This window comes from Notothenia rossii (assembly GCF_949606895.1).
Source record: "Notothenia rossii genome assembly, chromosome: 5".
Classification (NCBI taxonomy): domain Eukaryota; kingdom Metazoa; phylum Chordata; class Actinopteri; order Perciformes; family Nototheniidae; genus Notothenia; species Notothenia rossii.
The window spans coordinates 15,425,263-15,438,325 of record NC_136903.1 but is presented as its reverse complement, the minus strand read 5'-3'; the positions used below and the strand labels follow the sequence as shown (position 1 = coordinate 15,438,325).

Below are 13,063 nucleotides of genomic sequence, written 5' to 3'. Positions count from 1 at the left end.
ACAGCTCCGCTTGGGCTGTCCTCTGGCTGCCTGCAGGTTGGAGCCACCGGCCCGAGCCGAGCTGCTCTGAGGAGCCAGCAGGGGACGGGGGGCCGGGGCAGGGGACGGGGGGGCCGGGCAGCAGACAGCTCACACAGGAACCCATACAAAGGCCGCAGCAAATCTGTGGGCATCAATACATGCAATGATATATTCAGAAGTACAGGAGGTATGTGCTTGGTTTGCCTAGTGATCAATGCAACACTTTAAGAATATTCAATGAATTCAAAGTCCTGCATTAAAAAAAAATTAAGTATAAGTGCACATGTATTATCACTTTATCAGATAAAAGTACTTTTAGTATCAAAATGTACCCTTTATGCAGGTGATGAGCAACTCTAAATGACATCATATATTTGTATGTAGTTCGGTGAATGGGGTCTTATTTTAGCTAAATTAAATACTTTGGGTAGTTTGATGAGTAACAATGAACCATATGTTGTCTTCTTTTCTGTTAAACAGTAAAGTCATTTTGTCATTTACGGATATATGCTTATTTACTCTTTTTCCAATAGTTTAATAAGAAGAACACTATCACTTTCATGTCTGCATGGAACACTTGAAGCTACAGCTAATTGGCCAGTAGTTAATTAGCGTACTTTTATTGAATCTTTACAAAAACGAATGTGTGTTAATGATAGGTTGTGGTCTTACCTTGAGAGCGTGCTAGGCTGTTTTTAGTCTTAATGCTAAGCTAACGTAGCAGATACGAAAGTGTTCACTTTTGGTGTATTTCCACAAAAATGCTGAATTATTACTTCTATCTTCAAAGTACTGAATAGCTATCAGAAAAATGTAGTGAGTAAAAAACATCATATATTAATTTAGAATTACAAAAGTAAGTATATTAGTCTTTTGTCCAAAACAGGTTGTAGGCTATACTTGTATCTGTTAATCTGTTAATGTGAAAAAAGGACCAGTTCTATTTAATATTCTACCAGAAGCATTTGTTGTCTGTCGTTCCCTGTAGTTGTGGCATCTATATCAGAGAATTACAGTGCCTTATTATGTTCTAAAAAGCTGTTAATCAGCACAAAAATCTGAGGATGTGATGCTTAAAGGTCCGCTCAAACAGAACATGAAGTAATAGGTCTGTGCACAGAAAACTATCCGAGCTATTCTGATCTGACGTTTCACAGCAAGGTCATTTTTAAAACAAAATGTCTCCTGCGCTATCTAGGTCAAAGCACATTCTGTTACTTTCTCCGAAACTTCCTGTCTTCCTTCCTTGCTTCCTGCTACGGCTTATAATTAAACACACACAATTATCCCAAATTTAATGGGATTTCAGAACCAGGCTTTTATTTAAGAGGTAATGAATAATATTTTAATTGCATATGTAACTGTGATATCGAAATGTGCTTCTCTCATCACGTGTAATTACTACAGCACATTTTTCTACTGTGAGAATGCAATCAATAGCCGATGAGTGCCTTTTTTCTGTGTTCCTAAGGTCATTGTGTAACGGTTATTAATTGTGAAATCATCCAGCAGGGAGGTGAGGAGGAATAAGCACTTAGAACATATGGACATTGTCTTATTGTGTATTGATGTCTGTAATTAATGATATAATGCATGCCACTGAAGTAGTTTGACCTCTGAACCGATCATTATTCAGAGTGTAGCTGCATCAATCCAACCGTGCTTTTCTCAGATCTATTTCTGTTTCCCCCCCTCAGGGACAGGCGAGGCACCCACTGTATCCTCATTTGCATTCAGCTGACCAAGGCCTTCAAATAATTGAGTCTTTATCAGAAAAAGACTACATAAGAGGGTAAAATGAGATTTTACAAGCTGCTGCTGAAGTTCATAAACACTCCAGGTTCTGCTTCGCTGCCTCAAACTCCAAAAAATAAGTAATTTTCTTTATAGGACTTTGGTGTATTTACTGGTTCTTTTTCTCTCAATCCCACCACAGGAACGACATGTATTTACTCGTCTTTGGGAGATGTCGTTTTCAGGGTCCAGTAATGACAGGCTTTGTGTTATTCCGCCTCTCCGCATCATAATGACCGCATGAATGTCTGCTTTTTGGATGGAGTGCTGGCCAGATTGTTTGGGCTATCTGAAAGAGGACATGCCTCGCTGCCCAGCCTGAGGTTTAGAGGTGGTGATGAGGTCCCTCTACACCGAGCATCCCAGACCCTCCTCAGGACGGCCGTATTAGAATAAGTCATTTCATTGTTAATTTAAATGCCCTAATACATCACTCTAAGGTAACAGAGTGATGTGTGAGCAGCAGAGGGGGAGAGAGTATGTGAAGGAGCGGGAGAGAGATGCCAAGGGGTGTTTCTTTAATATCAAATGAAATTGAATCCCGCGTTACCTCACTTACCTCGTTTCTCAAGCAGCTCCCAGGCTATTAATGGAAAGCTGCAAAAGGATTGGTTGGCTCTTTCAGTTCTTTAATTTCACCGCAGCTCCCAGATGTTAGGTCTTTGTCTCATTGCTGATCCCCGGCTGATCTATGGTGTTGTCTTTATCCCGCCTCCAGTCCATTGTGGCTGTTGTGTTATTGGGTCAGGTGAATCTATCAAGGACGGAGAGTTGGGCAGTTCACACACCGGGGGGATAATTACAGGGTGATTGGTTTCCTCACGCTCTCTGCTCTCACTATCTTTGTCTCCTCTCTGTTAGCCTTGTCCTTACATAAACGCACACAGCATGCCATGGCATTGGAAGTCGACCAAAAGAAGCTGCTCAGTGCCGGGATCTCGGCCCTCTTACCTGCGCGATCTCCGGGGCGCCGTTTTAAACAGCTGTGTGTGTTTAATAGAAAACATGTGCACCATTGTTTACAGATGTTTGTGGATTTATTTACACCAGCGGATTGACTGGAGCTCAGGAGACAGCAGACTTTAATTCTCCATCAGCACATCTACTGCTATTATTAACCTAACCCTAGATAGCATAGATAATTCATCACAGTTACCTCACACTTTTCCTGTCTCACTCAGCCCTGAATCCTCTCATCTACGTGTCCTTTCTGGGTCACAATGACACCAGTTTAATTAATAACTTTGTAATACAAGTTTCAGTTTTTACCTTTTTAAAGGAATAGCCAGAAATGATGGGAAATAACCACATTTGCTTTCTTGAGTTAGCATGTCTGTGCTTTAAATATATGCTATATATTTAGCCTGAACAAACAAACCAACATGCTGCTGATAGTCTCTTTTTTTTTTTTTTTTTTGACAGAGTCAGGGTAGCTGCTTCCTTCCACTTCCTGTCGGGATACTTCCATTGGACCACTTCACCTGCAAGGCAAAGTTCACGTGACCATGAAGACAGCAAAACGTAGATGTTTTCCTGGGGGAAGCTATCTTAATGTAGCTTAGGTAAGCCATATAGAAAATCGACTCAACCAATAAGAATAATACAAATATACAGCAAAAACATCAAACTATATCTTAATTAACATATCACGTTATTTGGTCATTCGCTTTTATAATTTCGTGTCTAAAAAATCCCATATTAAAAAAAGATGAAATGTGACAAATGCAACAACGTTTATGAAAGCAAATAATACTATTAAACAACATAATTATCTAATATCTATTCCTACTAAAGTATATCCTTTGTAACCTTTGTTTTCAAGCCCACATCCAGAGTGGTCAACACAGAAATGTTCTATGTTGGAATCATGTTGTCTTTCTGTTTATGTTTAGTTAAAAGTATTGGCTACAACATTACCCCCATACATGTTGGATGTATATTTTTGGGACGTGTGTGCTTTTGAAACTGTTAGTCCTTGAAAGGGCAGATTTATTTTGGAGGAGGGCTTTTACTTGTTTGTAAGGCAAGGTTTCCCCCAATCCCTGGTGCTGACAAGTATGTTGCACACCCTCTCACCTGCATGTTATCTTGATGGAAATCTCTGGTCCTCTGTTCACACACACCCACAAACACACACAGAATGCCCCAGCTATTTGCACTTCCTGACTTTGAAAGCTGTCAGCATAGAGCAGTGTTGCTTCAGGACTCTGGACAGTTCCTCCACAGAGACCTGCAGAGTGTTCAAACCCGAGGCTCTCACCTCGCCCCAAAGTCTGACTGGGGACACCAGGACTGAGTCCAACACTGAGATTTGTCACATGCAGACTAGTGTGTGTGTGTGTGTGTGTGTGTGTGTGTGTGTGTGTGTGTGTGTGTGTGTGTGTGTGTGTGTGTGTGTGTGTGTGTGTGTGTGTGTGTGTGTGTGTGTGTGTGTGTGTGTGTGTGTGTGTGTGTGTGTGTGTGTGTGTGTGTGTGTGTGTGTGTGTGTGTGTGTGTGTGTGTGTGTGTGTGTGTGTGTGTGTGTGTGTGTGTGTGTGTGTGTGTGTGTGTGTGTGTGTGTGTGTGTGTGTGTGTGTGTGTGTGTGTGTGTGTGTGTGTGTGTGTGTGATGAGTCCACTGAGTCGCCCAGCCCTTCCCCCCCCCCACACACACACACACACACATATCATCCACCCAGAGCCATTCTATCTGTATGGAAATTTGGGCTCCACAGCTGGAATCCCACAAAGCACTGTCATCTACTAATAGTTATTATCTCTTTGGCCTGTTCCCTCACAAAAACCCTGCAATACAAGCACATCGCATCTTTATGGTAATGCCCTGCAATATAGCCCCAAGCTATGGTGCATAGACCTTTGTTATCATTACGATAATTCCCATTCTCACTTGACTCCTCATTACACCATTGAAAACTGCTCGGGGTTGGATATAGACAAATTCTTGCATCTTTCTTTATTACACTGTAGCATACAGTGTTGAAACACAAAACTTAAACTCTCCAAATAAACACAGAGGCACTCGGTTTAATGACAATTAAACTTAAGGGCTGATATTATGAATCAGCAGTAGAGGCCTGTTTTTGAGCTTATTTGTTGTAGACAGGACTTAATGATAGTCAATATCATTATGTCGTGTACGTTTTACAAATCTAGGTTTTTATTTGCAATTACTCATTTCAAGAAATGTAAAATTAACTAAATGAGTTGACTATAGACTTTGTGGCAAGATTTATCGTCAACCACTTTTTCCAAGTTCAAGAATGAACCTCAAAGCTTTTATACATATGCACTTTTGTCTCATCTAAAACCGTGTGACACATAATGTGAAATGCGTTTAATACAAATTACGTTATTTTCTTTGTAGTTTAGAAAATAATTGCCATTTTGTTCAAGCAAGATATGTCATCATCATTACTGTAATATGGACTATGGCTTTATTGCCAAGACCTAGTCTCAAATGGAAGATAATAAACCAGATCTCAGATGAAAGCTAAATACTTTAACAACAGTTTTAATACAATGTTTTAACACAGAGAGATAAGAGGGGGCTACAGGGATCAGAATCATGTAATCTGGTCAAAGAAATCTGAAAGAAATCCACTTTTATCAATATCTCCAATAAGGTTGTCCTATTTTATGCTTTTATATTTGTATTCAAAATGTTTTTTACACAAATCATTTCTACATTTGAAAGATAAACCTTCTGGCTTAAAATGTTATGTTCTCCATAATGGGTGCAGGGTCCACAGTGAAAAGAGGCTGAATGTGTCAGAGGTTTTCTTGTCAGTTTTAAATCAACAGAAGAGCAGGTGATTTGCTACACAAGTATGCCATGAGGCTTAGGGTCAGCTCTCTGTAAGCAGCAGAGAGACAGGGACCTGGCCGTGGCTGCTCGCGTCCTTGCGTCTCCTCATGAATGCCCACACAAGGCCTCTGGATTGACACAAAAAAGTAATTGCGGAGTGATTGGCACAGCTCGTCCCGTGCAGCCTGCGTCCCGCACTTGAAGGCTCTCCTCGGAGCACCCTCATTGTCACACAGCCTTTTAGCACCTTTGTTCCAGCCTTCCCCTAGGACCTCACAGCTTACTATTGGCAGATGAGTCCCTGCCTGTGACAAAAGGGTCCCTGCGCTCAGCCTCATTTGATGCAGTGATGAACCCCCCCCCCCCCCCCCTTCACACACATAGTGCGCACACACACATACTGAAACCTCCTCCTGTGAGAAGAAATGTTCCGTTTAGCGGTGGAGGATGTGGGGGTCAGGACCCAGGGGTGGGCTTTTAGGAGACAAATAAACATCCGAGCAGGATAGGAGTGATGTCTTCTTTACACATTAGGAACCATTTAGCAAGTCTCACTGTTTTCACTGCGTCTCTCCAGTGGCTTCTCCAACAGCTGATCTTTGTCTTTTGTTGTCTTAGCAGCTCACAATCCTGTCAGGATCAACACAGTGAATGATGTGAACAGTCTGAGTTGATCCTGATTAGGATCTGTGCTGCTATAACTGACAACAAGCCAGTAGAAATAAGTTGTCTATCATTTAATCTTGCTTATACATGATTGTGACTCGTCCAGTATATTGGAAAGATACGGAATAGTAATTAGCCGGCAGCAATTTCGCCTGTAATTGTCATCAAACTGTCTCTCCATATTTTGCTCTTACCCTTCTACTGTTATTTTTTGTGATAACCAATCAGACACACACACACACACACACACACACACACACACACACACACACACACACACACACACACACACACACACACACACACACACAGGCACATACACAAACACAATCACACATACACACAAACACAAACACACACACACACACACACACACACACACACACACACACACACACACACACACACAAGCTGCATCTTTCTAATACCATCTAATGAGGTGATGACCAACCACTTGTTATAATTGCTTCAGTTTCCTTTTAATTTTCAAGCTTATTAATCATATGTAGAGTTATTTAAGAATGCATAAATTAATCTTAGATTAAAAAGCCTATCAAAGCCTCAAAACAATTAAAGAGTAAGGTAAGATTTCCCCCGGGCTGGGACTTTATTTTAATAGAGTGTTCAGGTGATTATCATACTTTGATGCAGCACTGTGATTAATGCAGACACACTTTTAAATGAGCTGTTCTCTCGTGCACAAAAAGGTAGAATAAGCACGAGCCTTATTATGACCTTACTGACTTTTTGGCTTACTTTTCTCATTTTATTTCATAGGGAATTATATAACGTCACTTGAATGGGTCTGTGTATGTTACATTTAGTTTTAAAATAAATATAGATTTTATGTTCATATGTTGTGGTGAGTTTTGGGGGGCGGGGGGGGGTGGTATTTGGTTGAACAGGATTTTTAAGCCATTTCATTCCAGTTGAGTTGTTTACACTGTCAACAAAGCCTTGGATTTATCTGATGACAACAATGACTTTTACTTAAGATGTGTGTGTTGATGACAGTCGATGTTTAACAGGCCCTATCCGTTCAATAATCAATAGATTAGCAGATGGAGGAGATGGCTGCTTAATTTGAATTTTCTTTAATGCCCCAAATTGATTTGCATTTTCCTTTAGAATTATCCAGTTATAAAACGTCTTTAATCCCAAATGGAAATGGGTAGTGATTGTAAAATAAATACGATTTTGCAATATTATAATATATCATATTTTCGTTATATTATTTTGTTATTCTCCAGATATGAAAAACAAATTAAAATGTGGGAATTAATTCAGTTTTATTTGATGGTTCCCAATTTTAAATACGTTGTGATCAAATTGTGACTGTTTTACGATCCAATTATTGTATAAATAGACCATATGTGTTTTATATTTCATTAACTCGTATTTGAAAACTGCCCATGTTTAAATTAACAAAGCATCTTTCCTCTCTTGAAATTAGAGAATAATTATCGACAAATTGTCATGGCCATCCAGCTCTCTCGCACATAAGTAGGACCAACAGGAACGTGTCCCGTTTCTTCATCAATATTACATCAGTGCTTGGCGCGGCGTGTGCATGATGAAGATGATTCACCCAAAACTTTATTGACTTTAAAAAGTTAAAAGTGCGTCGTTTATGGTGAGAGGCTGCACGCATTGTTCTTCGATCTGATCTTTTACGCTTTCAGCCCAAAGGGGGAAAAAGCAAAAACAAAGAGCAGATCACAGAGAGTGACCTTTGGAGCAGCTGGTTATTGTCAAAACGCATGTAGGCGAAGTGTGGCTGGTAAACGATGAATCCGTGGGAACCAGCACATGTTGAGGGCCTGCACCCTCATTCAGCAGCGGGCCCTCTCTTCACGCTCACCACAATGTGTCCCTGCTGTTTTTAAGCGCAATGCCAACTCCCACCGTGCATAATGTTAATAACATAGCGTTTTTTTAAGATGCAATTGAAAAACGATTAATGAAAATGCATTGTTCGACACAACAGCCTATAGTAATGACAAATAATGTTTATTTTTGTATTGCATTTTGACAAAATAGGCTATAACATGTTTTATTTGATCATTGTAGACATCATCCATATGCATCAACCATGGACCTGTATGCTGCTATAAGACCAACACTGCAACCATCTCCATTGGTCATGAAACCATGGTTAATGCATACTGTCTGTGGGAGTGGGAGTGCCTCACCTTAAGTTTTGCCGTCACTTGAGTTCCGTGTGTGTCAGAGGGGCTGTACCAGAGTCTGCCTGCCATGTGCACACTGCTGCTGCTGCAACACAGACTGTATGCACACACCGATCGCGGAGCAGAGAGAGGAGGACAGCGAGCAGGAGGGAGGCGGTGCTGCACGGACAACTGCGTCCCACTCCTAAAGAAAGCATCTTTACATCCAACAGAGAGTATACTTCTCATCTCTCTGACCTCCACTTGATCACAGCTTTCTAAATAACGACATAGGGGAGCTGCGTGAACATTTAAGGTGAGTTTGAGCAACTGATTTCAAGAGTATATGCTTTTGATGTTAGCGTTTGATCATGTCTTCAATCCATCTATAAGAATATTTTAAAATTAGTATGATGACATTTTATTCCGAATTTCGCCTATAGCCTAATAGTGAGAAAATGTTAACGTTTCAGGCCAATGCAATTTAAGTGGAGTGATAAGTGCAAGGAATGTATGGACATGTTATAAATGTGTTTAGATGTTTGGATTAGTCTAAATATTGAATACAATCTCTTCATGCAAACTTTATAACATTTGAGGCTGGTAATAGCCTGTCCTAGATGTTTAATCTTTAGAAAATTGAATACCTGTTTTTAAATAATGAACTAGAATTTTCCTTTAAAGTTCTTATTATAAAGAGACAAAACCCACATCTTAATGTCAATCCTCGTCTCTGCAGCTGCCAGGCCTTCAATGATGGACTCCATACCTGCTGGACGAGACTCCAGCTCCTCGCCAACCTCGAAACAAGAACTTTCCTACTCCAAGAACCTGAAGCCCAACCAGGTGGGACATACGGTGCTGTACGGAGTACCGATCGTGTCTTTGGTGATAGATGGTCAGGAGAGACTATGCCTCGCACAGATATCCAACACGCTGTTGAAGACTTACAGCTATAACGAGATACACAACCGGCGCGTGGCACTGGGCATCACCTGCGTGCAGTGCACCCCCGTGCAGCTGGAGATCCTGCGCAGGGCCGGGGCCATGCCCATCTCCTCCAGGCGCTGCGGGATGATCACAAAGCGCGAGGCCGAGAGACTCTGTAAGTCATTCCTAGGAGCTCACGCACCTCCTAAACTTCCAGAGAATTTCGCTTTTGATGTTTCTCACGAGTGCGCGTGGGGGAGTCGAGGCAACTTCATCCCGGCACGCTACAACAGCTCCAGGGCCAAGTGCATCAAGTGCTCCTTCTGCAACATGTATTTCTCTCCAAATAAATTTATATTTCACTCGCATCGCACGCCAGAGTCCAAGTACACGCAGCCGGACGCGGCTAACTTTAATTCTTGGAGACGACATCTTCAACTTTCAGATAAAGGTAGCCAGCAAGATGTGATGCACGCGTGGGAAGACGTGAAGGCCATGTTCAATGGGGGCAGTCGCAAGAGAACGCTGCCAGGCTGCGGGTCAGATTCCAGCTCTTCCTTAAAATCACATGGACACTCCCGTGCCCGAGAATCACCTGACATACCCGCAAAAATCATCAGCCGCGAGGACAACCTGGTTGGGATGTCGAGCACGCGCAGCTACCCGGTCATCCCCGTGCCCAGTAAAGGCTTCGGGATGCTGCCAAAGATCCCTCCGCCGCTCTTCCCTCACCCGTACGGGTTTCAAGCTTTCAGCCTTTGTCAGAAGAAGGACGACATCCTGATGGGAGACCAGAGCAAAGCGGGCATGCCGGGTGTCCTGTGGCCAGGTACCAAGGACAGCGCCTACCCCTCCTTCCCCATGTTCTGGCCCGCGGCCGGCGCACTGCCCATGCCCCCGTACCCCCAGACTCAGCACAAACCCCCGCCAGAGCTGCTGTGTCCCCCCAGGCAGACTGACATGGAGCTCTCCGAGCACAGCGACCGGAGCACCAATACCTCAAAAGACAGCATGGTAGAAAACGACCGGTGCTCCAGCACTCAGTCCACGCGTAATGAGGACGATAAGTCCGGGGACGAGGCGAGGCCTCTGGAGGCGATGACCCTCGCCCCCCGGAAAATCAGCTACGTGTCCGCCTTCAGGCCCGTCATTAAAGACGCGGACTGCATCGCCAAGCTGTACGGCAACAGGGGCGCTTTCAACGGGGGTCGCACTGGCTATTTATCGCCCGATTTTTTAAGTGAGAGCTCAAGCTACCGGTCCATGTCCCCCTGCGTGGACAGTGAGGACGAGCCGGACGTGGATGTAGAGACTAATAAAACACCAGAGGAAGAGGAGGAGGAGGAGGAGGAGGAGGACTCCCGGCCTCTGTCCTCGGTGTGTCCTCGGACTCCCCCTCGGGCTCACAGTGTCTCCCCATCCGATTCAGACTCCAGGAGCCTGCAGGAAGCGGTGAACTCCCAAAAAGTGAGCCTGCATGTGGCCCAGTCCTCTGACAGAGAGCTGCAGAACAAGCAGCTGTCAGAGACCCACATAGCTGCGTCTTTTAATGAAGTGAGTGACACTGGCGATAAATACAGGCTGTAACATTTCTCTAAAGTGGGCTTCTTTCCTTGACTTGTGTGTGTATTTTCAGAGAGAAAAATATGTGTGTTCTTGTTTTGTTTTTTAAACGGTGTATTTTATGATAAAACTGTGTAAAAGCAGCAGCATGTCCACAACATTTAAGAAAAAAACTTTAAATAAAAAAGATATACACTTCAACTTAGAGTACAATTTTTATTAAGATTTTATTTTTAATTGATTATTATTCGTTTGTAAAACGTCTTGTAATTTTAAGAGTTAAAATAAGTGGTGATTGTGTCTTCTTTAGGTGTACACACCGGAGAGGGCTGAGCTGCAACAAAGGAGCAGTCCGTATCAGCTCAGACCTGCGAATTACAAGATTGGAGTACTTACATCAAATGGTTAGACTTTCTTTTACTGCTTTTTGTAAAAAAAAAAATCGCTGTTTGAAAAAAAAGAATTGGCGGTGAAAATCACATCGATTTATTTTCTCTTAAGATGAGAGTGCAAGTAAAGAGGAGCCGTCTTCCACAGTGGAGGAGGTCGAAACGAAATCTTGTGATGAACAAAGCAGCGAGGAGAACCAGCGGGAGCCGGATGAGGGTAAGTTACACCGAGGTCAGAGAGTAGGATTTTAATTATTATTAAATCTAAGTTTTAAGAGATACAGGTTTTTTAATTTTTTGCAAATATCAGGAATTTAATTTATGTTCTGTGTGCTCAGGCGAGGCTGCGCCAGCCAGAGCTCCTCCAGCACAAAGAGCCATAGAAAGTCTGGCAAAAGGTAAGACCATGTCTTACTGTTAGATACAATGATTAACACTCAAAAAGACACTTAACAATGATTTATAATCATCTTATAATACAACTAATACAACAATATGAACAAATGTTGTTTTTTACAAAACTCAAAAGAAATTGGACGTTCATTATTGTTATTTCTCAGTTTTTGCAATGAGCCAGCTTCTTTGGCATTTGTCCCAAAATATATATTTTAAAAAGATATATATTTTAATGTAGGCCCAGCAAGACCTGCCCTGAATAGGCTGTGTAAATGATGATGGTGTCCTCATCACTGTCATTATAAATAGAAAACTGTCCTAGAAGGAAGATGATACAAACGCCTGCTACCTTTGCTCCTCCAACGTCCTCTATTTTTTGTCTGCTTTTTAGAAGAACTACAGAAGCAGCTGTTAGAGCAAGTTGAACTGAGGAAAAAGCTGGAACGTGAATTTCAAAACTTGAAAGGTAAGCTACATTCTGCAACAGTGCTTTCCCCACTTTTTTTGGCTTTTATGACCACAGAAGTAGTCTTCTGACAGAGAGAGAGTCAAAAGTCTTTCTGGTGCATGTAGAGTGTTGCTCTCTGGTCATGTTTCTGATTCAGGCCAAAACATGAACCTTTGCCATGGCACGACCAAATCCACATCAACAGAGGCACACCTAACCAAAATCTGTTATAGGGCACCATTTTTTCAAAAATCCTAAGTGATTCAGGACCACACTCCCGATGGGAAGAGGTTCTTTCAAAGACACATATAATAAAGATTTCAGAGGCTTGTGATTTTAACCTTTTGTCCAAAAAACATCCCTGCTCCCTTAGAAAATGCTTCTCTGAAGGGAAGCAGGTGCAGTTAGGGGCTCAATGAAAATGATATCAAAAATGAATATAGTGAGTACAAATAGCTTGTTTTGAATATAATTGGACACTAAAAGATATTAAGCTATTAACAAGAAAAACATGTAAAAGCTGAGGAAAGTCAATTTGATTCAAATTAAATATCCAAATTGATTTTCAGCCGCTATGAATGACAACAAAATATGTTATTGACTTTTGTGGCTTTACTTTAAACTCTGCAGGTGGAACATTTTTCCTAATTCTTAATCTTAAAAATGGTATCTACGCCCAGAATAAACTCTGATATTCTTCATGTAAATCTTAGGAGAATTGCAGGACACAATATCTCTCATACTCACTGCTGCAGTGTTCAGAGTTTCTCCTTCTCTCACAAATGCTTGAAAACATGTCAATTACTCTTTTGGCGCTCTGTTTTAAATCCCAGAAAACTGAGACTTGATGCTCTGCGGGGCAAATATCAACATTAGTCTATCTC

General features: G+C 41.9%; 1 protein-coding gene across 3 annotated transcripts in view; it reads left to right on the top strand.

Moving 5' to 3' along the window:
• The window catches only part of skor1b (SKI family transcriptional corepressor 1b), a 42,378-nt gene that overhangs the window by 26,480 nt on the left and 2,835 nt on the right, over window positions 1-13,063 (top strand). For 2 of the 3 annotated variants that reach the window (XM_079684673.1, XM_079684674.1), the window contains exons 2-8: window positions 3,238-3,377; window positions 8,356-8,769; window positions 9,193-10,937; window positions 11,257-11,350; window positions 11,448-11,552; window positions 11,674-11,733; window positions 12,123-12,197. In XM_079684673.1, coding sequence (XP_079540799.1) covers window positions 9,207-10,937; window positions 11,257-11,350; window positions 11,448-11,552; window positions 11,674-11,733; window positions 12,123-12,197 — 2,065 coding nt within the window. In that variant the 5' untranslated portion in view covers window positions 3,238-3,377; window positions 8,356-8,769; window positions 9,193-9,206. The remainder of the gene's footprint in view (window positions 1-3,237; window positions 3,378-8,355; window positions 8,770-9,192; window positions 10,938-11,256; window positions 11,351-11,447; window positions 11,553-11,673; window positions 11,734-12,122; window positions 12,198-13,063) is intronic. The other variant, XM_079684675.1, reaches the window with a different exon arrangement.